Source organism: Dendrobates tinctorius, unplaced genomic scaffold (assembly GCF_039654945.1).
Source record: "Dendrobates tinctorius isolate UK_male_01 unplaced genomic scaffold, ASM3965494v1 ptg000297l, whole genome shotgun sequence".
Classification (NCBI taxonomy): Eukaryota; Metazoa; Chordata; class Amphibia; order Anura; family Dendrobatidae; genus Dendrobates; species Dendrobates tinctorius.
In genome coordinates this window covers 2,677,135-2,704,097 of record NW_027361964.1, presented here as the reverse complement: position 1 = coordinate 2,704,097, position 26,963 = coordinate 2,677,135, and the positions used below count along the sequence as shown (strand labels likewise).

Here is a 26,963-nt window from a genome sequence, read left to right as displayed (position 1 = left end):
GACATGTTAAGGGTTAGTACATCTGTCTTTATGTTAGGAGTACTAATTATTAAATTCAGCACTGCATGCCACTAATTAAGCCCTGACTCACTGTCAGGATTTGCTTCTGCTTGTCTGTTCCAGTGGTCATCACATACTTCATACTTCCTGTTACGTGCAGACTAGCTTCTCTTAATGAAGCAGGGGCTATTGTTATATCTGATCATTGGGAAAATAAGGAAGAGCGGCTCGTCAGCAACTGACTGTCAGAATACAAACCATAAGTGAGCATTCACATAATGACTACTGAACATACTAAAGCTGCTTTTCGGAGGGGGCACCAGACTGAATTTTTATCCCGGTGTAGGAAAACCTAGATTCACATCTGCTGATCCTTGCCTCTCCTGACATCATCTGTTATGGGAAAATCGGGGAAATCAGCATGGTCGATTGAGTCCAATCTAGTACGCAAGGTGCCCTATATCTCCTGAGTCATCCAGGTATTATTCTGTATAGACTGGCTGTATCTGTCGACGTGGTGGAGCATAACACAGGATACATATGGAATATACCGTCATCTCATCATGTTATAGAGGCTGAAGCACAGAGAGGGCACATTCATTATACTGGCACACTTTATGGACAGGTCTTAATATATAACTGTAGGCATGACACATTCATTATACACCATGCGAGCGGGGCAGAGGACATTACATATATTACTGTAGGGGTCACATACATGATACACCATGTGGGGAGGACAATATTCTGACACTCTGGTTGGGGGTTTCCATATATTACAGGTGACTGATCATGGGGTTCTAAGCTGTCCCGGTGGCACTCGCTGTTGATCTGGTTGCACTTTCTGTTGTGTGCTTCCTCGCCCAGTTTTACGCTGGTCGCAGCCATGTTTTTATTTATTTTTCTTAAGGGTAAGGTCTCACGAGTCTTGTGAAGTGATTGGTGTAGGCACCTATGGCCTCCATGCCATGAGAATGAGGGAGCCATTGGTATACACTGAGTAGATAATGTGATGGGGTGATCTGGAGAGGGTCCTTATGCAGAACAGTCAGCCTCATATTCTAGAATACGTCCTCCTCATTCCGGACCATCGTTGGTTGGGGGATCCGTGGTTGCGGCCTCTCCTGCGGTTTCACCGTCCGTGTCCTCCAGCATTTGTTTGTATTGACGCTTAAAGAAGCCGAGCTACAAAGGGAAATAACAGTGATGTAATGTAACAGGACAGCGCCAAAGGCGAGAAGAGACGCCAGCAACAAACGGCTCAGACTGCGCCACTGGCCAAATACATGGACAATGGAAGATATGGAACATCTGAGACTATGATCAGCTGGAGTCTTCCTCATAACAAAGTCAACGGGGAGGAATCATGACCAAGACGTACCTTGTAGAGACCAGCAGTAATCAGGGCCAGGAGGACTAATCCTCCGATGCTGCTGCCAATTATTATAGGGAGGTAATCATACTGAACGATCACCTCCAGCACTGACTGGGCCTGCAGGAGAAAACCAAGCAGACAATTAAGACAGAGCAGAGGAAGAAGCTTCCTGAATATGACATAATACTGCCGAAGTGACCTAGAGATAACAGGGAGCGTATGAAAAATTATGGGGAGTATATCCAAAAATTGGGAGCATAGCCCAGATAACAGGGAGCGTAGCCCAGAAAACAGGGAGCGTAGCCCAGAAAACAGAGAGCGTAGCCCAGAAAACAGGGAGCGTAGCCCAGAAAACAGGCAGCGTAGCCCAGATAACAGGGAGCGTAGCCCAGATAACAGGCAGCGCAGCCCAGATAACAGGGAGCGTAGCCCAGAAAACAGGGAGCGCAGCCCAGAAAACAGGGAGCGTAGCCCAGATAACATGGAGCGTAGCCCAGATAACAGGCAGCGTAGCCCAGATAACAGGGAGCGTAGCCCAGAAAACAGAGAGCGTAGCCCAGATAACAGGGAGCGTAACCCAGATAACAGGGAGCGTAGCCCAGAAAACAGGGAGCGTAGCCCAGAAAACAGGGAGCGTAGCCCAGATAACAGGGAGCGTAGCCCAGAAAACAGGGAGTGTAGCCCAGAAAACAGAGAGCGTAGCCCAGAAAACAGGGAGCGTAGCCCAGAAAACAGGGAGCGTAGCCCAGAAAACAGGGAGCGTAGCCCAGATAACAGGGAGCGTAGCCCAGATAACAGGCAGCGTAGCCCAGATAACAGGGAGCGTAGCCCAGAAAACAGGGAGCGTAGCCCAGATAACAGGCAGCGTAGCCCAGATAACATGGAGCGTAGCCCAGATAACAGGCAGCGTAGCCCAGATAACAGGGAGCGTAGCCCAGAAAACAGAGAGCGTAGCCCAGATAACAGGGAGCGTAGCCCAGAAAACAGGGAGCGTAGCCCAAAAAACGGAGCGTAGCCCAGATAACAGGGAACGTAGCCCAGATAACAGGGAGCGTAGCCCAGAAAACAGGGAGCGTAGCCCAGAAAACAGGGAGCGTAGCCCAGATAACAGGGAGCGTAGCCCAGATAACAGGGAGCGTAGCCCAGATAACAGGGCGCGTAGCCCAGAAAACAGGGAGCGTAGCCCAGATAACAGGGAGCGTAGCCCAGATAACATGGAGCATAGCCCAGATAACAGGGAGCGTAGCCCAGAAAACAGGGAGCGTAGCCCAGATAACAGGGCGCGTAGCCCAGAAAACAGGAAGCGTAGCGCAGATAACAGGGAGCGTAGCCCAGAAAACAGGGAGAGTAGCCCAGATAACAGGGAGCGTAGCCCAGATAACAGGGAGCGTAGCCCAGATAAAGAAGTGAGGCCCAGATAACGGCGAGTATAACCCAGATAATGGAGAGCGTAGCCCAGATAATGAAGTGAGAGGCCCAGATAATGGAGAGCGTAGCCCAGATAATGAAGTGAGATGCCCAGATAACGGAGAGTGTAGCCCAGATAAAGAAGTGAGGCCCAGATAACGGCGAGTGTAGCCCAGATAATGGAGAGCGTAGCCCAGATAATGAAGTGAGAGGCCCAGATAATGGAGAGTGTTGCCCAGATAATGGAGAGTGTTGCCCAGATAATGAAGTGAGAGGCCCAGATAATGGCGAGTGTAGCCCAGATAATGGAGAGCGTAGCCCAGATATTGAAGTGAGTGGCCCAGATAATGGAGAGCGTAGCCCAGATAATGAAGTGAGAGGCCCAGATAATGGAGAGTGTTGCCCAGATAATGAAGTGAGAGGCCCAGATAATGGCGAGTGTTGCCCAGATAATGAAGTGAGAGGCCCAGATAACGGCGAGTGTAGCCCAGATAATGAAGTGAGAGGCCCAGATAATGGAGAGTGTAGCCCAGATAATGAAGTGAGTGGCCCAGATAATGGAGAGCGTAGCCCAGATAATGAAGTGAGAGGCCCAGATAATGGAGAGTGTTGCCCAGATAATGAAGTGAGTGGCCCAGATAATGGAGAGCGTAGCCCAGATAATGAAGTGAGAGGCCCAGATAATGGAGAGCGTAGCCCAGATAATGAAGTGAGAGGCCCAGATAATGGAGAGTGTTGCCCAGATAATGAAGTGAGAGGCCCAGATAATGGAGAGTGTAGCCCAGATAATGAAGTGAGTGGCCCAGATAATGGAGAGCGTAGCCCAGATAATGAAGTGAGAGGCCCAGATAATGAAGTGAGAGGCCCAGATAATGGAGAGTGTTGCCCAGATAATGAAGTGAGAGGCCCAGATAACGGCGAGTGTAGCCCAGATAATGAAGTGAGAGGCCCAGATAATGGAGAGCGTTGCCCAGATAATGAAGTGAGAGGCCCAGATAATGGAGAGCGTAGCCCAGATAATGAAGTGAGAGGCCCAGATAATGGAGAGCGTAGCCCAGATAATGAAGTGAGAGGCCCAGATAACGGCGAGTGTAGCCCAGATAATGAAGTGAGAGGCCCAGATAATGGAGAGTGTAGCCCAGATAATGAAGTGAGTGGCCCAGATAATGGAGAGCGTAGCCCAGATAATGAAGTGAGAGGCCCAGATAATGGAGAGTGTTGCCCAGATAATGAAGTGAGAGGCCCAGATAATGGTGAGTGTAGCCCAGATAATGAAGTGAGAGGCCCAGATAATGGAGAGTGTTGCCCAGATAATGAAGTGAGAGGCCCAGATAATGGCGAGCGTAGCCCAGATAATGAAGTGAGAGGCCCAGATAATGGAGAGTGTTGCCCAGATAATGAAGTGAGAGGCCCAGATAATGGCGAGCGTAGCCCAGATAATGGAGAGCGTAGCCCAGATAATGAAGTGAGAGGCCCAGATAATGGAGAGTGTTGCCCAGATAATGAAGTGAGTGGCCCAGATAATGGAGAACGTAGCCCAGATAATGAAGTGAGAGGCCCAGATAATGGAGAGCGTAGCCCAGATAATGAAGTGAGAGGCCCAGATAACGGCGAGTGTAGCCCAGATAATGAAGTGAGAGGCCCAGATAATGGAGAGCGTAGCCCAGATAATGGAGAGTGTAGCCCAGATAATGAAGTGAGTGGCCCAGATAATGGAGAGCGTAGCCCAGATAATGAAGTGAGAGGCCCAGATAATGGAGAGTGTTGCCCAGATAATGAAGTGAGAGGCCCAGATAATGGAGAGCGTAGCCCAGATAATGAAGTGAGAGGCCCAGATAATGGAGAGTGTTGCCCAGATAATGAAGTGAGAGGCCCAGATAATGGCGAGCGTAGCCCAGATAATGGAGAGCGTAGCCCAGATAATGAAGTGAGAGGCCCAGATAATGGAGAGTGTTGCCCAGATAATGAAGTGAGTGGCCCAGATAATGGAGAGCGTAGCCCAGATAATGAAGTGAGAGGCCCAGATAATGGAGAGCGTAGCCCAGATAATGAAGTGAGAGGCCCAGATAACGGCGAGTGTAGCCCAGATAATGAAGTGAGAGGCCCAGATAATGGAGAGCGTAGCCCAGATAATGGAGAGTGTAGCCCAGATAATGAAGTGAGTGGCCCAGATAATGGAGAGCGTAGCCCAGATAATGAAGTGAGAGGCCCAGATAATGGAGAGTGTTGCCCAGATAATGAAGTGAGAGGCCCAGATAATGGCGAGCGTAGCCCAGATAATGGAGAGCGTAGCCCAGATAATGAAGTGAGAGGCCCAGATAATGGAGAGTGTTGCCCAGATAATGAAGTGAGAGGCCCAGATAATGGAGAGCGTATCCCAGATAATGAAGTGAGAGGCCCAGATAATGGAGAGCGTAGCCCAGATAATGAAGTGAGAGGCCCAGATAATGGATAGTGTAGCCCAGATAATGAAGTGAGTGGCCCAGATAATGGAGAGCGTAGCCCAGATAATGAAGTGAGAGGCCCAGATAATGGCGAGTGTAGCCCAGATAATGAAGTGAGAGGCCCAGATAATGGCGAGTGTAGCCCAGATAATGAAGTGAGAGGCCCAGATAATGGAGAGTGTAGCCCAGATAATGAAGTGAGAGGCCCAGATAACGGCGAGTGTAGCCCAGATAATGAAGTGAGAGGCCCAGATAATGGAGAGCGTAGCCCAGATAATGAAGTGAGAGGCCCAGATAATGGAGAGCGTAGCCCAGGTAATGAAGTGAGAGGCCCAGATAACGGCGAGTGTAGCCCAGATAATGAAGTGAGAGGCCCAGATAATGGAGAGCGTAGCCCAGGTAATGAAGTGAGAGGCCCAGATAACGGCGAGTGTAGCCCAGATAATGAAGTGAGTGGCCCAGATAATGGAGAGCGTAGCCCAGATAATGAAGTGAGAGGCCCAGATAATGGAGAGTGTAGCCCAGATAATGAAGTGAGAGGCCCAGATAATGGAGAGCGTAGCCCAGATAATGAAGTGAGTGGCCCAGATAATGGAGAGCGTAGCCCAGATAATGAAGTGAGAGGCCCAGATAATGGCGAGTGTAGCCCAGATAATGAAGTGAGAGGCCCAGATAATGGAGAGCGTAGCCCAGATAATGAAGTGAGAGGCCCAGATATTGGAGAGTGTTGCCCAGATAATGAAGTGAGTGGCCCAGATAATGGAGAGCGTAGCCCAGATAATGAAGTGAGAGGCCCAGATAATGGAGAGCGTAGCCCAGATAATGAAGTGAGAGGCCCAGATAATGGAGAGTGTTGCCCAGATAATGAAGTGAGAGGCCCAGATAACAGCGAGTGTAGCCCAGATAATGAAGTGAGAGGCCCAGATAATGGAGAGTGTAGCCCAGATAATGAAGTGAGTGGCCCAGATAATGGAGAGCGTAGCCCAGATAATGAAGTGAGAGGCCCAGATAATGGCGAGTGTAGCCCAGATAATGAAGTGAGAGGCCCAGATAATGGAGAGTGTTGCCCAGATAATGAAGTGAGTGGCCCAGATAACGGCGAGTGTAGCCCAGATAATGAAGTGAGAGGCCCAGATAATGGAGAGCGTAGCCCAGATAATGAAGTGAGAGGCCCAGATAATGGAGAGCGTAGCCCAGATAATGAAGTGAGAGGCCCAGATAATGGAGAGTGTTGCCCAGATAATGAAGTGAGAGGCCCAGATAATGGCGAGCGTAGCCCAGATAATGGAGAGCGTAGCCCAGATAATGAAGTGAGAGGCCCAGATAATGGAGAGTGTTGCCCGTATAATGAAGTGAGTGGCCCAGATAATGAAGTGAGAGGCCCAGATAATGGAGAGCGTAGCCCAGATAATGAAGTGAGAGGCCCAGATAACGGCGAGTGTTGCCCAGATAATGAAGTGAGAGGCCCAAATAATGGAGAGCGTAGCCCAGATAATGGAGAGTGTAGCCCAGATAATGAAGTGAGTGGCCCAGATAATGGAGAGCGTAGCCCAGATAATGAAGTGAGAGGCCCAGATAATGGAGAGTGTTGCCCAGATAATGAAGTGAGAGGCCCAGATAATGGCGAGCGTAGCCCAGATAATGGAGAGCGTAGCCCAGATAATGAAGTGAGAGGCCCAGATAATGGAGAGTGTTGCCCAGATAATGAAGTGAGAGGCCCAGATAATGGAGAGCGTAGCCCAGATAATGAAGTGAGAGGCCCAGATAATGGATAGTGTAGCCCAGATAATGAAGTGAGTGGCCCAGATAATGGAGAGCGTAGCCCAGATAATGAAGTGAGAGGCCCAGATAATGGCGAGTGTAGCCCAGATAATGAAGTGAGAGGCCCAGATAATGGAGAGTGTTGCCCAGATAATGAAGTGAGAGGCCCAGATAACGGCGAGTGTAGCCCAGATAATGAAGTGAGAGGCCCAGATAATGGAGAGCGTAGCCCAGATAATGAAGTGAGAGGCCCAGATAATGGAGAGCGTAGCCCAGGTAATGAAGTGAGAGGCCCAGATAACGGCGAGTGTAGCCCAGATAATGAAGTGAGAGGCCCAGATAATGGAGAGCGTAGCCCAGGTAATGAAGTGAGAGGCCCAGATAATGGAGAGCGTAGCCCAGATAATGGAGAGTGTAGCCCAGATAATGAAGTGAGTGGCCCAGATAATGGAGAGCGTAGCCCAGATAATGAAGTGAGAGGCCCAGATAATGGAGAGTGTTGCCCAGATAATGAAGTGAGAGGCCCAGATAATGGCGAGCGTAGCCCAGATAATGGAGAGCGTAGCCCAGATAATGAAGTGAGAGGCCCAGATAATGGAGAGTGTTGCCCAGATAATGAAGTGAGAGGCCCAGATAATGGAGAGCGTAGCCCAGATAATGAAGTGAGAGGCCCAGATAATGGATAGTGTAGCCCAGATAATGAAGTGAGTGGCCCAGATAATGGAGAGCGTAGCCCAGATAATGAAGTGAGAGGCCCAGATAATGGCGAGTGTAGCCCAGATAATGAAGTGAGTGGCCCAGATAATGGAGAGCGTAGCCCAGATAATGAAGTGAGAGGCCCAGATAATGGAGAGCGTAGCCCAGATAATGAAGTGAGAGGCCCAGATAATGGAGAGTGTTGCCCAGATAATGAAGTGAGAGGCCCAGATAATGGAGAGCGTAGCCCAGATAATGAAGTGAGAGGCCCAGATAATGGATAGTGTAGCCCAGATAATGGAGAGTGTTGCCCAGATAATGGAGAGCGTAGCCCAGATAATGAAGTGAGAGGCCCAGATAATGGATAGTGTAGCCCAGATAATGAAGTGAGTGGCCCAGATAATGGAGAGCGTAGCCCAGATAATGAAGTGAGAGGCCCAGATAATGGCGAGTGTAGCCCAGATAATGAAGTGAGAGGCCCAGATAATGGAGAGTGTTGCCCAGATAATGAAGTGAGAGGCCCAGATAACGGCGAGTGTAGCCCAGATAATGAAGTGAGAGGCCCAGATAATGGAGAGCGTAGCCCAGATAATGAAGTGAGAGGCCCAGATAATGGAGAGCGTAGCCCAGGTAATGAAGTGAGAGGCCCAGATAACGGCGAGTGTAGCCCAGATAATGAAGTGAGAGGCCCAGATAATGGAGAGCGTAGCCCAGGTAATGAAGTGAGAGGCCCAGATAACGGCGAGTGTAGCCCAGATAATGAAGTGAGTGGCCCAGATAATGGAGAGCGTAGCCCAGATAATGAAGTGAGAGGCCCAGATAATGGAGAGTGTAGCCCAGGTAATGAAGTGAGAGGCCCAGATAATGGAGAGCGTAGCCCAGATAATGAAGTGAGTGGCCCAGATAATGGAGAGCGTAGCCCAGATAATGAAGTGAGAGGCCCAGATAATGGCGAGTGTAGCCCAGATAATGAAGTGAGAGGCCCAGATAATGGAGAGCGTAGCCCAGATAATGAAGTGAGAGGCCCAGATAATGGAGAGCGTAGCCCAGATAATGAAGTGAGAGGCCCAGATAATGGAGAGCGTAGCCCAGATAATGAAGTGAGAGGCCCAGATAATGGAGAGTGTTGCCCAGATAATGAAGTGAGAGGCCCAGATAATGGAGAGCGTAGCCCAGATAATGAAGTGAGAGGCCCAGATAATGGAGAGCGTAGCCCAGATAATGAAGTGAGAGGCCCAGATAATGGAGAGTGTAGCCCAGATAATGAAGTGAGAGGCCCAGATAATGGAGAGTGTAGCCCAGATAATGAAGTGAGTGGCCCAGATAACGGTGAGTGTAGCCCAGATAATGAAGTGAGAGGCCCAGATAATGGAGAGCGTAGCCCAGGTAATGAAGTGAGAGGCCCAGATAACGGCGAGTGTAGCCCAGATAATGAAGTGAGAGGCCCAGATAATGGAGAGCGTAGCCCAGATAATGAAGTGAGAGGCCCAGATAATGGAGAGTGTTGCCCAGATAATGAAGTGAGAGGCCCAGATAATGGAGAGTGTTGCCCAGATAATGAAGTGAGAGGCCCAGATAATGGAGAGTGTAGCCCAGATAATGAAGTGAGAGGCCCAGATAATGGAGAGTGTAGCCCAGATAATGAAGTGAGAGGCCCAGATAATGGAGAGTGTTGCCCAGATAATGAAGTGAGAGGCCCAGATAATGGAGAGCGTAGCCCAGATAATGAAGTGAGAGGCCCAGATAATGGAGAGTGTAGCCCAGATAATGAAGTGAGAGGCCCAGATAATGGAGAGTGTTGCCCAGATAATGAAGTGAGAGGCCCAGATAATGGAGAGCGTAGCCCAGATAATGAAGTGAGAGGCCCAGATAATGGAGAGTGTAGCCCAGATAATGAAGTGAGAGGCCCAGATAATGGAGAGCGTAGCCCAGATAATGGAGAGTGTAGCCCAGATAATGAAGTGAGAGGCCCAGATAATGGAGAGTGTAGCCCAGATAATGGAGAGTGTTGCCCAGATAATGGAGAGTGTTGCCCAGATAATGAAGTGAGAGGCCCAGATAATGGAGAGTGTAGCCCAGATAATGAAGTGAGAGGCCCAGATAATGGAGAGTGTTGCCCAGATAATGAAGTGAGAGGCCCAGATAATGGAGAGCGTAGCCCAGATAATGAAGTGAGAGGCCCAGATAATGGAGAGTGTAGCCCAGATAATGAAGTGAGAGGCCCAGATAATGGAGAGCGTAGCCCAGATAATGAAGTGAGAGGCCCAGAAAATGGAGAGTGTTGCCCAGATAATGAAGTGAGAGGCCCAGATAATGGAGAGTGTAGCCCAGATAAAGAAGTGAGGCCCAGATAACGGCGAGTGTAGCCCCGATAATGAAGTGAGTGGCCCAGATAAAGGAGAGCGTAGCCCAGATAAAGAAGTGAGGCCCAGATAATGGAGAGTGTTGCCCAGATAAAGAAGTGAGTGGCCCAGATAATGGAGAGCGTAGCCCAGATAAAGAAGTGAGGCCCAGATAACGGAGAGTGTAGCCCAGATAAAGAAGTGAGGCCCAGATAATGGAGAGTGTAGCCCAGATAATGAAGTGAGAGGCCCAGATAATGGCGAGTGTAGCCCAGATATTGGAGAGCGTAGCCCAGATAAAGAAGTGAGAGGCCCAGATAATGAAGAGCGCAACACAGATATGAAAAGCTGCTATTCTGTGCAGAGATAGTAATAATTTTAGTTCTATAGCACCAACATATTCCATAACACTTTACAATTTATAAAGTCCTGAACTCCTAGGATGTCACCATCCTCAATAGATGCCCCACCACATGTACAGACTATTATAGAAAGAAGACCTGACTCCATCATTTCCCTTGACATATAACATGGAGTACACTACTTTACATGGCAGTGGTTGGTACCTGAGCTTTGGTGAAGTCCAGATTCATGAAATACATCCCGAGGTCATAATGAATTTCTGCTGAACTCTGCAGCGATATTTTCTTCTGTTCAGTCTGAAACAAAAAAAAATATGATATTTTGGTAGTGGATAGAAATATTTGATATCACATCTTGCCACAGACCGTACACAGGTGTCGGCGGATTGTGGATGACACACTGCACAGGAAAATTATCTAACTGCCACCTTGAGACAAAATTGGGTTTATCTCTATGATTCCACAGATAAGACTTACTGATGAAGCCCCAGTAATGGTGTCCTCATGGTGGACATCTTCCCTGTGGAGGCCTTCCTGACTTCACCTCACCTGTGGTCGATATCTCCCATTTGTAGGCCTTCATAACTAGACCCCACACAAAATGCCCTCATAGTGGATAGCTCCTACATTGAGAATTCCCTGACTAGGCCTTACCCATGATGTCCTCATGGTGGTCACCTACCATGTTGAGAATTCCCTGACTAGGCCTTACCCATGATGTCCTCATGGTGGACACCTTCCATGTTGAGAATTCCCTGACTATGCCTCACTCGTGATGTTTTCATAGTGGATAGCTCCTATGTTGAGAATTTCCTGACTAGGCCTTGCTCATGGTGTCCTCATAGTGGACATCCCTCTCACATAGAGAAATTCCTGATTAAGTCACACCCATCGTCTCCTCCTGTTGGATACCTCCCATGTTCTGGACTTCCTGAGTTGGCCTCACACATGGTAAGCTCATAGTGAATACCTCTCACAAGGAAGACTTCCTGTCCAGGCCTCACCAATCTGCCATCTCCAGCACTGAGGACCCAAATCAATATAGTTCCCATAATGTCTTAAGACTGATAGTAATAAAGGGAATGTGGGACACGATGGACCACCCATCTATATCCCATTTACATCTGAACCATACAGACCATCTCTACACAGTAACTGTGTCAGTACCTGCATCTCCCAGTCTTTGGTCACCAGCCCGCTGATGGTGAAGATCACTGATTCATCCTTCTCCAGATTGCTGATGTTACAGTCAGTTCTAAGACAAGTACCAACAGAGCAGTTCTGTGGAAAGAGGCAAGGAAGAAGATGAAGAGTAATGGAGTCGCCATTACTGTTATGTGTATGCAGGACGGAGAGAAAATATACCTCACTGGCTCCTCTTACAACGTAATAGAAGCTTAGTCACATATTCAGAGGACTTGGTTCCTGGATTCAGATACATGGGACTTGGAAGGAGCCACAACTAGTCCTGATCTTCTATTGTGCTCCATTGCATGGATCGGAGCACAATGCTCTTATGTTATGTGGCCTAGTCACAGATGACCCTGCTTTTCTAAATCTGGTGTATTATTGAACAACTAATACAGGTTCTGATGGTCACACAGCGTCCTTCCGTGACAGGAATTCTTATGGTTACCTGACTCTTAGGTTTGCCATGTGGTTGGTTCACACTTTTCTGATGCTCATGCCGGTGGTATTTTTGAGTCAATGTCTGAGTTTAGAGGCCACTTATCTTCTAGTGACCCAGAGGTTGTTCAGCTGGGTTGGTCAATTCATTCTAGTTCTGGGTTACTGATTGAGGTGGTGAGGACTTGTATGCACCATGCTATACAATATGAGTGTAGCTGACCCTAGGAGAGGTGCTGCTCTATGTCCTATGCAACAGTTGACTGATAATAGATAACAGGACACAGAGGTTCTTACCAGAACTGGACTCGCATTCAGCAGCTCCCGGTAGTTCTTTGCTCCTTCAGTTACACTGATAGTCATACATTTAGTGAGCTGATGCTACAACACAAAAAGAGTCAGAAAAAAAATACTGGAAAATAAGAAACACTCAAAAAGTGCAGAAATTAGCAGAAGTGTTCAGAATGAGACAAATAGACCTAGTGTTGGAGAGAAGACATCGTAATTTTGAGGAAGAGACCCAGTGTTGGGGATGGGATCTAAAGTTGGAGGTGAGACCTAATTTTGAGTAAGAGACCTATTGTTGGGGTGAGGCCTGATGTTGTGGAAGAGACCGAGTAGTAACGAGGAAGAGGAGACCAAGTGTTGGGGAATATAGTGTTGTATAAGAGACTTATTCTTGGGGTGACACCTAGTGTGGGCTTGAGACCTAATGCTGAGGAAGACTCCTAGTACTCAGGATTAGATCTTGACTTGTAGTAGTAATGGGTGGAGATTACATTGTATCAGGATATCTGTACAGGACATTCTAGACATGGTTTCCATCCTGTAGAATTGTAATGATCTACCTTTGAGTTGGTAACGTTTGGTGTCTCCCAGATAACACTTTCTCCCAAACGAATGGGAATCAGGAATGTCACGGACAGTGGAAACAAACGTTCTCCAAGATTTGTCACCTGCAGACCAGAAGAGTAGACGATGCTTCAGAAACAGACACACCTAAGAGCATGCTCTGATATAGAGCACTACCAATCATATCCAGAGAAGGAGACCTCACACAACACATGAATATCCTCACCTTGTATATGTGGTTAATACTTGGCTCTGGGGATGTAAAGTTCTCATATTTACTGGATTCTTCAAGGCTGAAACACATACAAATCCTCCCATGTCATCCCCACATGATGGCCTCATTGAAAGTGTACTCGCAGCTCAGACTAAACTGCATGGATTTTAGATACCACACAGATGTGGCTCTTTGCTCACCTGGTGATGGTCACAAAGATTGAGTAAAGCACTTTGATGGTGGCTGAGGACTTAATTTGGTCATTTGGAGCCGTCGCATTATTATCACTGTAGAGACACACAAAGAATTAATTACAGCCGTGAATTGTACAGCCAGCGTCTGGACACTGCCCTCTGGACAGGTTGGGTTGTTACCTAGTCACATTGGCAGTCATAGTTAATGAATCTCCCAAATCCGATGAGGGTGCAACATAAAAACTGACCAAGAAGATGGCCTGAAAGAAACCCAGAAAAGTAAATCAACATGAGACTGAAGATTCAGGGCACGAACCTTGACTGCAGATGGCCATGGAAATTGGTGAATATGCAAGCTGTGACCATGGTATGTTATAAAGTGTAATTAATGGATATTGGCCAAGAAATGGATCTTACAGTCGCCCACATTCACCGCTGGGTCAGAACTTGTTTCTTTCATTGGTCTCATTAGTACTCTTTATGGGATTCATATATGGAAGTATCCACAACCGCTATGAGGCTTTCCTTCACCCACATAAATGCCATGATCAAGGGATAATGACTTGCTAGTATACTACTTGGGCACATGCCTTGGTTGCCCTCTCACCTAGAAGCATCTCCTGGCTTCACGATCTGATAACAGGCAGACATCATGTGGGACTCTGCTCAATGACCACTTATCTGAACAGCAGGTCAAGCATGAGTCTGCAAGTAAAGGCTACAGGCAGCAAGAGGGTGACAGCTAAACAGCAAATCCTCATCATCTGCCCCAGTAATCTGTGACATGACGTGGCTCTGCTGTTTCTGGTGGACTCTCACCGTGGTGTTGGGTCTCAGCAGAGGCTGGTTGACTCCACAGCTCACAATTCTCTGGCTCTCAAGAGTCGAGCACGTGATTGTAACCCGCTTGTTACTCTACAGAACAGAAAGAGCAAAAAATAAGAACTAACTAAACTTGTCCAGTGCAGGAAGAGACATCAGCCAAAAGAAAGAGACATACCTGTAGAAGAGACACTCTGCGATAAGACAGGTTTTGTGGGAAGGGAATGAAGACTCGAGCATTGTATGAGTCATCCCCTTTATTTGTCACTGACACTGTTAGGTTTACATCAAGAAACAAACCAACTACCAGGTGCTGGAGTCTGCGAGAGAGAGAGAGAGAGAGAGAGAGAGAGAGAGAGAGAGATGAGATCGAGAGAGACTGTCACAGATACGGTATAGCATCATGAGAGCTGGACTTGGACAAGACGAGGGCAGCATTTACCCACTGAAGGTGAGATTCATACTCAGGTTATCCCGACACACGCTGTCAACACCACAATTCTTCTCAAAGGAGATCTACAAAAAAGACAATTTAGAGCAATAAGTGGGAAAGGGAGGAATTCCCCACAGTCTGTAGATGCAGAATGGTCCAGCAGTCTCCAAATGTGCCCAGTGATGATCCCACGCTGTGACCACCAGCCTGAGCACCAACCATCCACCATACATTACAAGACAGTATTGACCTCTCCTGGGAGTTGCCTTCTCACCTCTCTTGAGTGGCTGCGTTGTGAGTCCTCACTAAGAACGGGATTTCCAATCAATGAGAAGTTGAGACTGACACGAAGAGGAGTTAGAGAGTCCTCCACACACTCCTGAGGATCAAAGAGTGAGAAAAAAAAGGAAAACAGATTCACACATATGAACAGAACATTATTGTTTGGCTACGAGATTCTGTGATGGTTGTTGATCCAGGTCACTCGTCTGATTGCTGTATGTGGAGTTTGTCATGAACTGGGGGTGTGTGATTGCCCCCAGTTGTCAGGGATTTATTATATCCCGCCAATGGTCACAAATTTATTATTTATTCGTATTCATTGGTTATATAACCACCCACAACTTATGTTTCCACCTTCAGTTCCGGTTTAGGAACTTGCCGCTCTCTGGTGCCCCCTTACCCTCAGGTCAGTCACGGAACTACACCTAGGATAAGTAGTCACCAGAAAGGCTGCCTTGCCTTGTACTGGCTATTGGGCACTCTGCAGTGAGGGCGGTATGTATATCCCTTGTCCCAGGTGGGTAATACACACATAAAACCTCTGTTCCATCACTAACAGAGTCTTCCAAATACCCCAGAACACTTTTCTGCCACCAGATCCTCGTTTGGCATTGAAACCAATATCGGGTCAGGAGCCCACCCACACGGTAGCTTTAATTTTTAGCGCAGAGGTCGTGGCGGTACGCTATAGAGCAAGGAAAAACGAAACTAGTAAATTAATAGATTAACTCCAAAAAATATAGGCAGTGTTAATAAAAATATAAAAGATGTTACAAAAAGAGACAAGATACAGTATATACAAGTAATTACAAAATAAAATGGATCAAAATATGAAACTTACACATCTCAGTCAATGGCACGCCATGTGAAGAAGGGGGGAGGGGGACTGTCCCAGACAAACAGGTCAAAATACACAGCTCCCCATAGCTGATCCCCTGGGCAAAAGACCCCCTTTTGTCTGGGCCTCTGAGCTTTATACCTTTGCCCAAAACCAAGAGTTTTCCCCCTCGATGACCTCACAGGGTGAGCTGAGCTATGGAATGTACTCCCCTTTTGAAAGTTACTAATAAACTTCTATGTGTCATAACTTCGGCTGCGAGGCTCACCGAGTGACGACAGAAGTATATATTTTTTTACAAAATTAGCTTCCATTCAAATCCAAACAGGCCATGTATGTCTGGTACGGACGGGCCGAAATCCATTTCTCGATTTCTGGTGGTCGCAGAAGTCGCCAAACGTTGCTGTGTGTAGCTTTAAGGATGTAGATTCCAAAAATATGAGTTTCCTGCCTCTATGATTATTCTGTGTTTTATATTCGAGTTTGAATGAACAAAGGAGACATGTGCTTTAAACAAAGCCTGATTTAGCTGGTCAAAAGCTACATTCCCAATGGAGGGGTGAAAGAGTGGGATAGAATTACACACAGGCAGGGGGAGAGAGGGGGGTTGGACACTGCAGCTATGTGCCTGTACATGAGATCTCTGTGTGACACTGCACAAACATGATGGGAGAGGGGTAGCACGAGCTCTGAAAGTGTATATAGAATGTAAACATATTCATATTTTACTGACAGAGTAGGAAAATAATTTTTTCCTCAATATGGAGCAATTGGCATCTGCTTCAAGGGCATTTGCTTTCACTGGGTCAACATTAGGATAAATGCTGAACTCGAAGGACTTAAGTCTACCTTCAGCTTTAAAAACTATTGACATTTGACATTAATCCAGGGCTCCTTTTTTATATCATTTGTTGCCTCATACATTGGCCTTAAATGTTAGGGTACAGAGAATTGGAGGTGATGAGTAGAGAACAAGCTCCATAATAAAGTCCAGACAATGGTACAGAGAAGTGGAGGTGATGAATAGAGAACAAGCTCCATAATAATGTCCAGACAATGGTACAGAGAAGTGGAGGAGATTAGTAGAGAACAAGCTCCATAATAATGTCCAGACAATGGTACAGAGAAGTGGAGGAGATGAGTAGAGAACAAGCTCCATAATAATGTCCAGACATTGGTACATAGAAGTGGAGGTGATGAGTAGAGAACAAGCTTCATATAAATGTCCCGACAATGGTACAGAGAAGTGGAGGTGATCAGTAGAGAACAAGCTCCATAATAATGTCCAGACAATGATACAGAGTAGTGGAGGTGATGAGTAGAAAATAAGCTCCATATAAATGACCAGACAATGGCACAGAGTAGTGGAGGTGATGAGTAGAGAACAAGCTCCATATAAATGACCAGACAATGGCACAGAGAAGTGGAAGTGGTGAGTAAAGAACAAGCTCCATGACAAAGTCTAGTCAATGACAAAGAAAAGTGAAGGTGATGAACAAAGAACAAGCTCCATATACATGTCCAGACAATGGGGCAGAGACGTGGAGGCGATAAGTAGAGAATAAGCCCCATATAAATGTCAAGACAAGGTACAGAGAAGTGGAGGTGATGAGTAGAGAATAAGGCCCATATAAATGTCCAGACAATGGTAGAGAGAAGGGGAGAGGATAAGTAGAGAACAAGCTCCATAATAATGTCCAGACAATGGTACAGAGAAGGGTAGGTGATGAGTAGAGAACAAAATCCATATAAATGACCAGACAATGCTACAGAGTAGTGGAGGTGATGAGTAGAGGACACATTAATGAGGTGGAATTAAATATACAACATTAGGGGTGATGTTTGGGGGTTTTCCTCCTATGTACATAGGTACAGTTTGTCAGATGTTGTCCATTTTCTTTTACAGGACAGATATTATTAATCACCTCCACCTTATATTTCTATTCCATAATTTCTGCCTCCCTGCCCTCCTAGCGGGGTGAAAGTATGGCACTGATCAATCCTTCCTTTCCTGTTCTCATCTTTCACTTAGAATGAGATCCGACAACGACATCAGCTTCTCGGAGACATAAGAACTCGTAGCAATGGCTTGTGTGAGAGTAGAGGGTAAATTACGTGGCAGCACAGTGTGTACCAGTGGAGAGAAATGGCCTCTGATGGTCCGTGTGTTATCAGGTGTCGTGAGGGAATAATAGATACTAACAGGAAGAATGATTTCATATCTGTCACAGGTCCGAGGTCCTCTGAGCTCCCGAGATAAAGATAACTCGCGAACTTTAGGTACAGAGGGGCCAGAGAAGACAGCACGATTCTGGGTGCGCCTTGCATCCAACAGGAGGGTGTAATCCACCGATGCCATGGTGTCACCTGGAAGAAAGAAGAATCAGTGAGAACTGCACAAAGTCCAGACATGGATTTCATCCCTGTACAAAGTATAGAAGAGAACCCTCTACTGGGCCAGTCAGACCCCCCAGAGCTCACTACATTCCCTCTGCCATAGTGGAGGACCCTCTACTGGACCTGTCAGACCCTCAGACCTCATTACATTCCCTCTGCCACAGTGGAGGACCCTCTACTGGACCTGTCAGACCCTCAGACCCCATTACATTCCCTCTGCCATAGTGGAGGACCCTAAACTGGGCCTGTCAGACCCCAGATCTCATTACATTCCCTCTGCCATAGTGGAGGACCCTCTACTGGACCTGTCAGACCCTCAGACCTCATTACATTCCCTCTATCATAGTGGAGGACCCTACTGGACCTGTCAGACCCTCAGACCTCATTACATTCCCTCTGCCATAGTGGAGGACCCTCTACTGGACCTGTCAGACCCTCAGACCTCATTACATTCCCTCTGCCATAATGGAGGACCCTCTACTGGACCTGTCAGACCCCCAGATCTCATTACATTCCTTCTATCATAGTGGAGGACCATCTACTGGACCTGTCAGGCCCCCAGACCTCATTATATTCCCTCTATCATAGTGGAGGATCCTCTACTGGACCTGTCAGACCCCAGACCTCATTACATTCCCTCTATCACAGTAGAGGACCCTCGACTCGGCCTGTCAGACCCTCAAACCTCATTACATTCCCTCTATCATAGTGGAGGACGCTCTACTGGGCCTGTCAGACCCCCAGACCTCATTTCATTCCCTCTATCATGGTGGAGGACCCTTTACTGGGCCTGTCAGACCCCCAGACCTCATTACATTCCCTCTATCATAGTGGAAGACCCTCTACTGGACCTGTCAGACCCCAGATCTCATTACATTCCCTCTATCATAGTGGAGGACCCTCTACTGGGCCTGTCAGACCCCCAGACCTCATTACATTCCCTCTATCATAGTGGAGGACCCTCTACTGGACCTGTCAGACCCCCAGACCTCATTACGTTCCCTCTATCACAGTAGAGGACCCTTGACTGGGCCTGTCAAACCCTCAAACCTCATTTCATTCCCTCACTCACAGTAGAGGACCCTCGACTGGGCCTGTCAGACCCTCAGACCTCATTACACTCCCTCTATCATAGTGGAGGACCCTCGACTGGACCTGTCAGACCCCAGACCTCATTACGTTCCCTCTATCACAGTAGAGGACCCTCGACTGGGCTTGTCAGACCCTCAAACCTCATTTCATTCCCTCACTCACAGTAGAGGACCCTCGACTGGGCCTGTCAGACCCTCAGACCTCATTACACTCCCTCTATCATAGTGGAGGACCCTCGACTGGACCTGTCAGACCTCCAGACCTCATTACATTCCCTCTATCATAGTGGAGGACACTCGACTGGACCTGTCAGACCCTCAGACCTCATTACATTCCCTCTATCTTAGTGGAGGACCCTCGACTGGACCTGTCAAACCCTCAGACCTCATTACATTCATTCTATCATAGTGGAGGACCCTCTGCTGGACCTGTCAGACCCCAGATCTCATTACATTCCCTCTATCATAGTGGAGGACCCTCTACTGGATCTGTCAGACCCCCAGACCTCATTACATTCATTCTATCATAGTGGAGGACCCTCTGCTGGACCTGTCAGACCCCAGATCTCATTACATTCCCTCTATCATAGTGGAGCACCCTCTACTGGACCTGTCAGACCCTCAGACCTCATGACATTCCATCTATCATAGTGGAGGACCCTCTATTGGACCTGTTAGACCCTCAGACCTCATTACATTCCCTCTATCATAGTGGAGGACCATCTACTGGACCTGTCAGACCCCCAGACCTCATTACATTCCCTCTATCATAGTGGAGGACCCTCTACTAGACCTGGCAGACCCCAGACCTCATTACATTCCCTCTATCATAGTGGAGGACCCTCGACTGGACCTGTCAAACCCCCAGACCTCATTACATTCATTCTATCTTAGTGGAGGACCCTCTGCTGGACCTGTCAGACCCCAGATCTCATTACATTCCCTCTATCATAGTGGAGGACCCTCTACTGGACCTGTCAGACCCTCAAACCTCATGACATTCCATCTATCATAGTGGAGGACCCTCTATTGGACCTGTTAGACCCTCAGACCTCATTACATTCCCTCTATCATAGTGGAGGACCCTCGACTGGACCTATCAAACCCCCAGACCTCATTACATTCATTCTATCATAGTGGAGGACCCTCTGCTGGACCTGTCAGACCCCCAGACCTCATTACATTCCCTCTATCATAGTGGAGGACCCTCTACTGGATCTGTCAGACCCCCAGACCTCATTACATTCATTCTATCATAGTGGAGGACCCTCTGCTGGACCTGTCAGACCCCAGATCTCATTACATTCCCTCTATCATAGTGGAGGACCCTCTACTGGACCTGTCAGACCCTCAGACCTCATGACATTCCATCTATCATAGTGGAGGACCCTCTATTGGACCTGTTAGACCTTCAGACCTCATTACATTCCCTCTATCATAGTGGAGGACCATCTACTGGACCTGTCAGACCCCCAGACCTCATTACATCCCCTCTATCATAGTGGAGGACCCTCTACTAGACCTGGCAGACCCCAGATCTCATTACATTCCCTCTGCCACAGTGGAGGACCCTCTACTGGACCTGTCAGACCCTCAGACCCCATTACATTCCCTCTGCCATAGTGGAGGACCCTAAACTGGGCCTGTCAGACCCCAGATCTCATTACATTCCCTCTGCCATAGTGGAGGACCCTCTACTGGACCTGTCAGACCCTCAGACCTCATTACATTCCCTCTATCATAGTGGAGGACCCTACTGGACCTGTCAGACCCTCAGACCTCATTACATTCCCTCTGCCATAGTGGAGGACCCTCTACTGGACCTGTCAGACCCTCAGACCTCATTACATTCCCTCTGCCATAATGGAGGACCCTCTACTGGACCTGTCAGACCCCCAGATCTCATTACATTCCTTCTATCATAGTGGAGGACCATCTACTGGACCTGTCAGGCCCCCAGACCTCATTATATTCCCTCTATCATAGTGGAGGATCCTCTACTGGACCTGTCAGACCCCAGACCTCATTACATTCCCTCTATCACAGTAGAGGACCCTCGACTCGGCCTGTCAGACCCTCAAACCTCATTACATTCCCTCTATCATAGTGGAGGACGCTCTACTGGGCCTGTCAGACCCCCAGACCTCATTTCATTCCCTCTATCATGGTGGAGGACCCTTTACTGGGCCTGTCAGACCCCCAGACCTCATTACATTCCCTCTATCATAGTGGAAGACCCTCTACTGGACCTGTCAGACCCCAGATCTCATTACATTCCCTCTATCATAGTGGAGGACCCTCTACTGGGCCTGTCAGACCCCCAGACCTCATTACATTCCCTCTATCATAGTGGAGGACCCTCTACTGGACCTGTCAGACCCCCAGACCTCATTACGTTCCCTCTATCACAGTAGAGGACCCTTGACTGGGCCTGTCAGACCCTCAAACCTCATTTCATTCCCTCACTCACAGTAGAGGACCCTCGACTGGGCCTGTCAGACCCTCAGACCTCATTACACTCCCTCTATCATAGTGGAGGACCCTCGACTGGACCTGTCAGACCCCAGACCTCATTACGTTCCCTCTATCACAGTAGAGGACCCTCGACTGGGCTTGTCAGACCCTCAAACCTCATTTCATTCCCTCACTCACAGTAGAGGACCCTCGACTGGGCCTGTCAGACCCTCAGACCTCATTACACTCCCTCTATCATAGTGGAGGACCCTCGACTGGACCTGTCAGACCTCCAGACCTCATTACATTCCCTCTATCATAGTGGAGGACACTCGACTGGACCTGTCAGACCCTCAGACCTCATTACATTCCCTCTATCTTAGTGGAGGACCCTCGACTGGACCTGTCAAACCCTCAGACCTCATTACATTCATTCTATCATAGTGGAGGACCCTCTGCTGGACCTGTCAGACCCCAGATCTCATTACATTCCCTCTATCATGGTGGAGGACCCTCTACTGGATCTGTCAGACCCCCAGACCTCATTACATTCATTCTATCATAGTGGAGGACCCTCTGCTGGACCTGTCAGACCCCAGATCTCATTACATTCCCTCTATCATAGTGGAGCACCCTCTACTGGACCTGTCAGACCCTCAGACCTCATGACATTCCATCTATCATAGTGGAGGACCCTCTATTGGACCTGTTAGACCCTCAGACCTCATTACATTCCCTCTATCATAGTGGAGGACCATCTACTGGACCTGTCAGACCCCCAGACCTCATTACATTCCCTCTATCATAGTGGAGGACCCTCTACTAGACCTGGCAGACCCCAGACCTCATTACATTCCCTCTATCATAGTGGAGGACCCTCGACTGGACCTGTCAAACCCCCAGACCTCATTACATTCATTCTATCTTAGTGGAGGACCCTCTGCTGGACCTGTCAGACCCCAGATCTCATTACATTCCCTCTATCATAGTGGAGGACCCTCTACTGGACCTGTCAGACCCTCAAACCTCATGACATTCCATCTATCATAGTGGAGGACCCTCTATTGGACCTGTTAGACCCTCAGACCTCATTACATTCCCTCTATCATAGTGGAGGACCCTCGACTGGACCTATCAAACCCCCAGACCTCATTACATTCATTCTATCATAGTGGAGGACCCTCTGCTGGACCTGTCAGACCCCCAGACCTCATTACATTCCCTCTATCATAGTGGAGGACCCTCTACTGGATCTGTCAGACCCCCAGACCTCATTACATTCATTCTATCATAGTGGAGGACCCTCTGCTGGACCTGTCAGACCCCAGATCTCATTACATTCCCTCTATCATAGTGGAGGACCCTCTACTGGACCTGTCAGACCCTCAGACCTCATGACATTCCATCTATCATAGTGGAGGACCCTCTATTGGACCTGTTAGACCTTCAGACCTCATTACATTCCCTCTATCATAGTGGAGGACCATCTACTGGACCTGTCAGACCCCCAGACCTCATTACATCCCCTCTATCATAGTGGAGGACCCTCTACTAGACCTGGCAGACCCCAGATCTCATTACATTCCCTCTATCATAGTGGAGGACCCTCTACTGGACCTGTCAGACCCGCAGACCTCATGACATTCCATCTATCATAGTGGAGGACCCTCGACTGGACCTGTCAGACCCCCAGACCTCATTACATTCCCTCTATCATAGTGGAAGACCCTCTACTGGGCCTGTCAGACCCCCAGACCTCATTACATTCCCTCTATCATAGTGGAGGACCCTCTACTGGACCTGTTAGACCCCAGATCTCATTACATTCCCTCTATCATAGTGGAGGACCCTCTACTGGGCCTGTCAGACTCCCAGACCTCATTACATTCCCTCTATCATAGTGGAGGGCCCTCGACTGGACCTGTCAGACCCCAGACCTCATTACGTTCCCTCTATCACAGTAGAGGACCCTCGACTGGGCCTGTCAGACCCTCAAACCTCATTGCATTCCCTCACTCACAGTAGAGGACCCTCGACTGGGCCTGTCAGACCCTCAGACCTCATTACACTCCCTCTATCATAGTGGAGGACCCTCGACTGGACCTGTTAGACCCCCAGACCTCATTACATTCCATCTATCATAGTGGAGGACCCTCGACTGGACCTGTCAGACCTCCAGACATCATTACATTCCCTCTATCATAGTGGAGGACACTCGACTGGACCTGTCAGACCCTCAGACCTCATTACATTCCCTCTATCATAGTGGAGGACCCTCTACTGGACCTGTCAGTCCCCCAGACCTCATTACATTCCCTCTATCATAGTGGAGGACCTTCTACTGGACCTGTCAGACCCTCAGACCTCATTACATTCCCTCTATCATAGTGGAGGACCCTCTACTGGACCTGTCAGACCCCCAGACCTCATTACATTCCATCTATCATAGTGGAGGACCCTCGACTGGACCTGTCAGACCTCCAGACATCATTACATTCCCTCTATCATAGTGGAGGACACTCGACTGGACCTGTCAGACCCTCAGACCTCATTACATTCCCTCTATCATAGTGGAGGACCCTCTACTGGACCTGTCAGACCCCCAGACCTCATTACATTCCCTCTATCATAGTGGAGGACCTTCTACTGGACCTGTCAGACCCCAGACCTCATTACATTCCCATAATAATAATAATAATAATAATAATAATGTTATTTCTATAGCGCCGACATATTCCGCAGCACTTTACATTTCGGAGGGGACTTGTACAGACAATAGACATTACAGCATAACAATAATCACATAGATCATAACAGATACCAAGAGGAATGAGGGCCCTGCTCACAAGCTTACAGTCTATGAGGAAAGAGGGAGACACGAAAGGTGGGTGGTAACAGTTGCCCTGATTGTTTGGACCAGCCATAATGTTAAGTGTGTAACAGTACAGACACAGAGGGCTAATGGATGTATAAAGCATGTGGGAACTGATTATTGAGGATGCTAACCTCAGGTCATCAGCAGAACGGAGGGCACGGGTAGGGTGGTAGGCTGAGACGAGGGAGGAGATGTAGGGTGGTGCTGAGCTATGGAGGGCTTTGTGGGTGAGGATAATAAGTTTGTCCTGGATTCTGGAGTGGATGGGTAGCCAGTGTAATGACTGGCACAAGGTAGAGGCATCGGTGTAACGATTGGTGTGGAATATGATCCTGGCTGCAGCATTCAAGACAGATTGGAGGGGGAGAGTTTGGTAAGAGGGAGACTGATTAGAAGAGAGTTACAATAGTCGAGACGAGAATGAATAAGAGAAACAGTAAGAGTTTTTGCGGAGTCAAAAGTAAGAAAAGGTCGAATTCTAGAAATGTTTTTGAGGTGCAGATGACAAGAGCGAGCCAGTGATCGGATGTGGGGGGCAAAGGAAAGCTCAGAGTCAAGTATGACCCCAAGACAGCGGGCCTGTTGCTGGGGAGTAATAGTGGAACCACACACGGAAATGGCAATGTCGGGTATAGGTACATTAGTAGAGGGAGGAAACACCAGGAGTTCAGTCTTTGACAGGTTCAGTTTCAGATATAGTGAGGACATGATGTTAGACACAGCGTTTAGACAATCGCCGGTGTTTTCTAGAAAGGCTGGCGTGATGTCAGGAGAAGAAGCGTATAATTGGGTGTCATCAGCATAGAGATGGTACTGGAAACCAAATCTACTGATTGTTTGACCAGTAGGGGCAGTGTACAAGGAGAAGAGGAGGGGGCCTAGGACTGATCCTTGAGGAACCCCAACAGTAAGGGGAAGATGAGAGGAGGAGGAGCCGGCAAAAGATACAGTAAAGGAGCTGTCAGAGAGATAGGAGGAGAACCAGGAGAGAACGGTGTCCTTGAGGCCAATGGAACGGAGCATAGTGAGGAGGAGCTGATGATCCACAGTGTCGAATGCTGTAGAGAGATCCAAGAGAATTAGCATGGAGTAATGACCATTAGATTTAGCTGTTAGTAGATCATTAGAGACTTTAGTGAGGGCAGTTTCAGTAGAATGTAAAGAGCGGAAACCGGATTGGAGAGGGTCGAGAAGAGAGTTATCAGAGAGATAGCGGATAAGACGGGAGTGGACCAGGCGTTCCAGGAGTTTAGAGATGAAGGGAAGATTAGAGACAGGTCTATACTTTAGTTAGCGGCACACTTTATTATAGTGGAGGACTCTCTACTGGACCTGTCAGATCCCCAGACCTCATTTTAGACCCTTTGCCATAGTGGAGGACTCTCTACTGGGCCTGTCAGAACCTCAGACATCATTTCATTTCCTCTATCATAGTGGAGGACTCTCTACTGGGCCTGTCAGACCCCAGATCTCATTATAGACCCTCTGCTATAGTGGAGGACTCTATACTGGGCCTGTCAGAACCACAGACATCATTTCATCTCTATCATAGTGGAGGACTCTCTACTGGACGTGACAGATCCCCAGACCTCATTATAGACCCTCTATCATAGTGGAGGACTCTCTACTGGGCCTGTCAGATCCCCAGACCTCATTTTAGACCCTCTGCTATAGTGGAGGACTCTATACTGGGCCTGTCAGGACCTCAGACATCATTTCATTTCCTCTATCATAGTGGAGGACTCTCTACTGGACGTGACAGATCCCCAGACCTCATTATAGACCCTCTATCATAGTGGAGGACTCTCTACTGGGCCTGTCAGGACCTCAGACATCATTTCATTTCCTCTATCATAGTGGAGGACTCTCTACTGGACCTGTCAGACCCCAGATCTCATTATAGACCCTCTGCTATAGTGGAGGACTCTATACTGGGCCTGTCAGAACCACAGACATCATTTCATCTCCTCTATCATAGTGGAGGACTCTCTACTGGGCCTGTCAGACCCCAGATCTCATTACATTTCCTCTATTATAGTGGAGGACCCTCTACTGAACGTGACAGATCCCCAGACATCATTATAGACACTCTGCCATAGTGGAGGACTCTCTACTGGGCCTGTCAGAACCTCAGACATCATTTCATTTCCTCTATCATAGTGAAGGACTCTCTACTGGACCTGTCAGATCCCCAGACCTCATTATAGACCCTCTGCCATAGTGGAGGACTCTCTACTGGGCCTGTCAGAACCTCAGACATCATTTCATTTCTTCTATCATAGTGGAGGACTCTTTACTGGACCTGTCAGACCCCAGATCTCATTATAGACCCTCTGCCATAGTGGATGACTCTATACTGGGCCTGTCAGAACCACAGACATCATTTCATCTCCTCTATCATAGTGGAGGACTCTCTACTGGGCCTGTCAGAACCACCCACATCATTTCATCTCCTCTATCATAGTGGAGGACTCTATACTGGACCTGTCAGAACCTCA

At 48.1% G+C, this 26,963-nt stretch overlaps 1 protein-coding gene across 1 annotated transcript in view; it reads right to left on the bottom strand.

Moving 5' to 3' along the window:
* Nucleotides 1-596: 596 nt before the first annotated feature.
* Nucleotides 597-26,963, bottom strand: part of LOC141073145 (integrin alpha-X-like) — a 93,798-nt gene continuing 67,431 nt past the window's right edge. Inside the window, exons 17-30 of the mRNA XM_073560512.1 lie at nt 17,852-18,015; nt 14,803-14,907; nt 14,538-14,611; nt 14,274-14,415; nt 14,093-14,188; nt 13,454-13,533; nt 13,280-13,366; nt 13,092-13,158; nt 12,862-12,969; nt 12,311-12,394; nt 11,555-11,668; nt 10,592-10,684; nt 1,382-1,492; nt 597-1,185 (exon numbers count right to left, since the gene is read on the bottom strand). Coding sequence (XP_073416613.1) covers nt 1,078-1,185; nt 1,382-1,492; nt 10,592-10,684; nt 11,555-11,668; nt 12,311-12,394; nt 12,862-12,969; nt 13,092-13,158; nt 13,280-13,366; nt 13,454-13,533; nt 14,093-14,188; nt 14,274-14,415; nt 14,538-14,611; nt 14,803-14,907; nt 17,852-18,015 — 1,433 coding nt within the window. The 3' untranslated portion in view covers nt 597-1,077. The remainder of the gene's footprint in view (nt 1,186-1,381; nt 1,493-10,591; nt 10,685-11,554; nt 11,669-12,310; nt 12,395-12,861; nt 12,970-13,091; nt 13,159-13,279; nt 13,367-13,453; nt 13,534-14,092; nt 14,189-14,273; nt 14,416-14,537; nt 14,612-14,802; nt 14,908-17,851; nt 18,016-26,963) is intronic.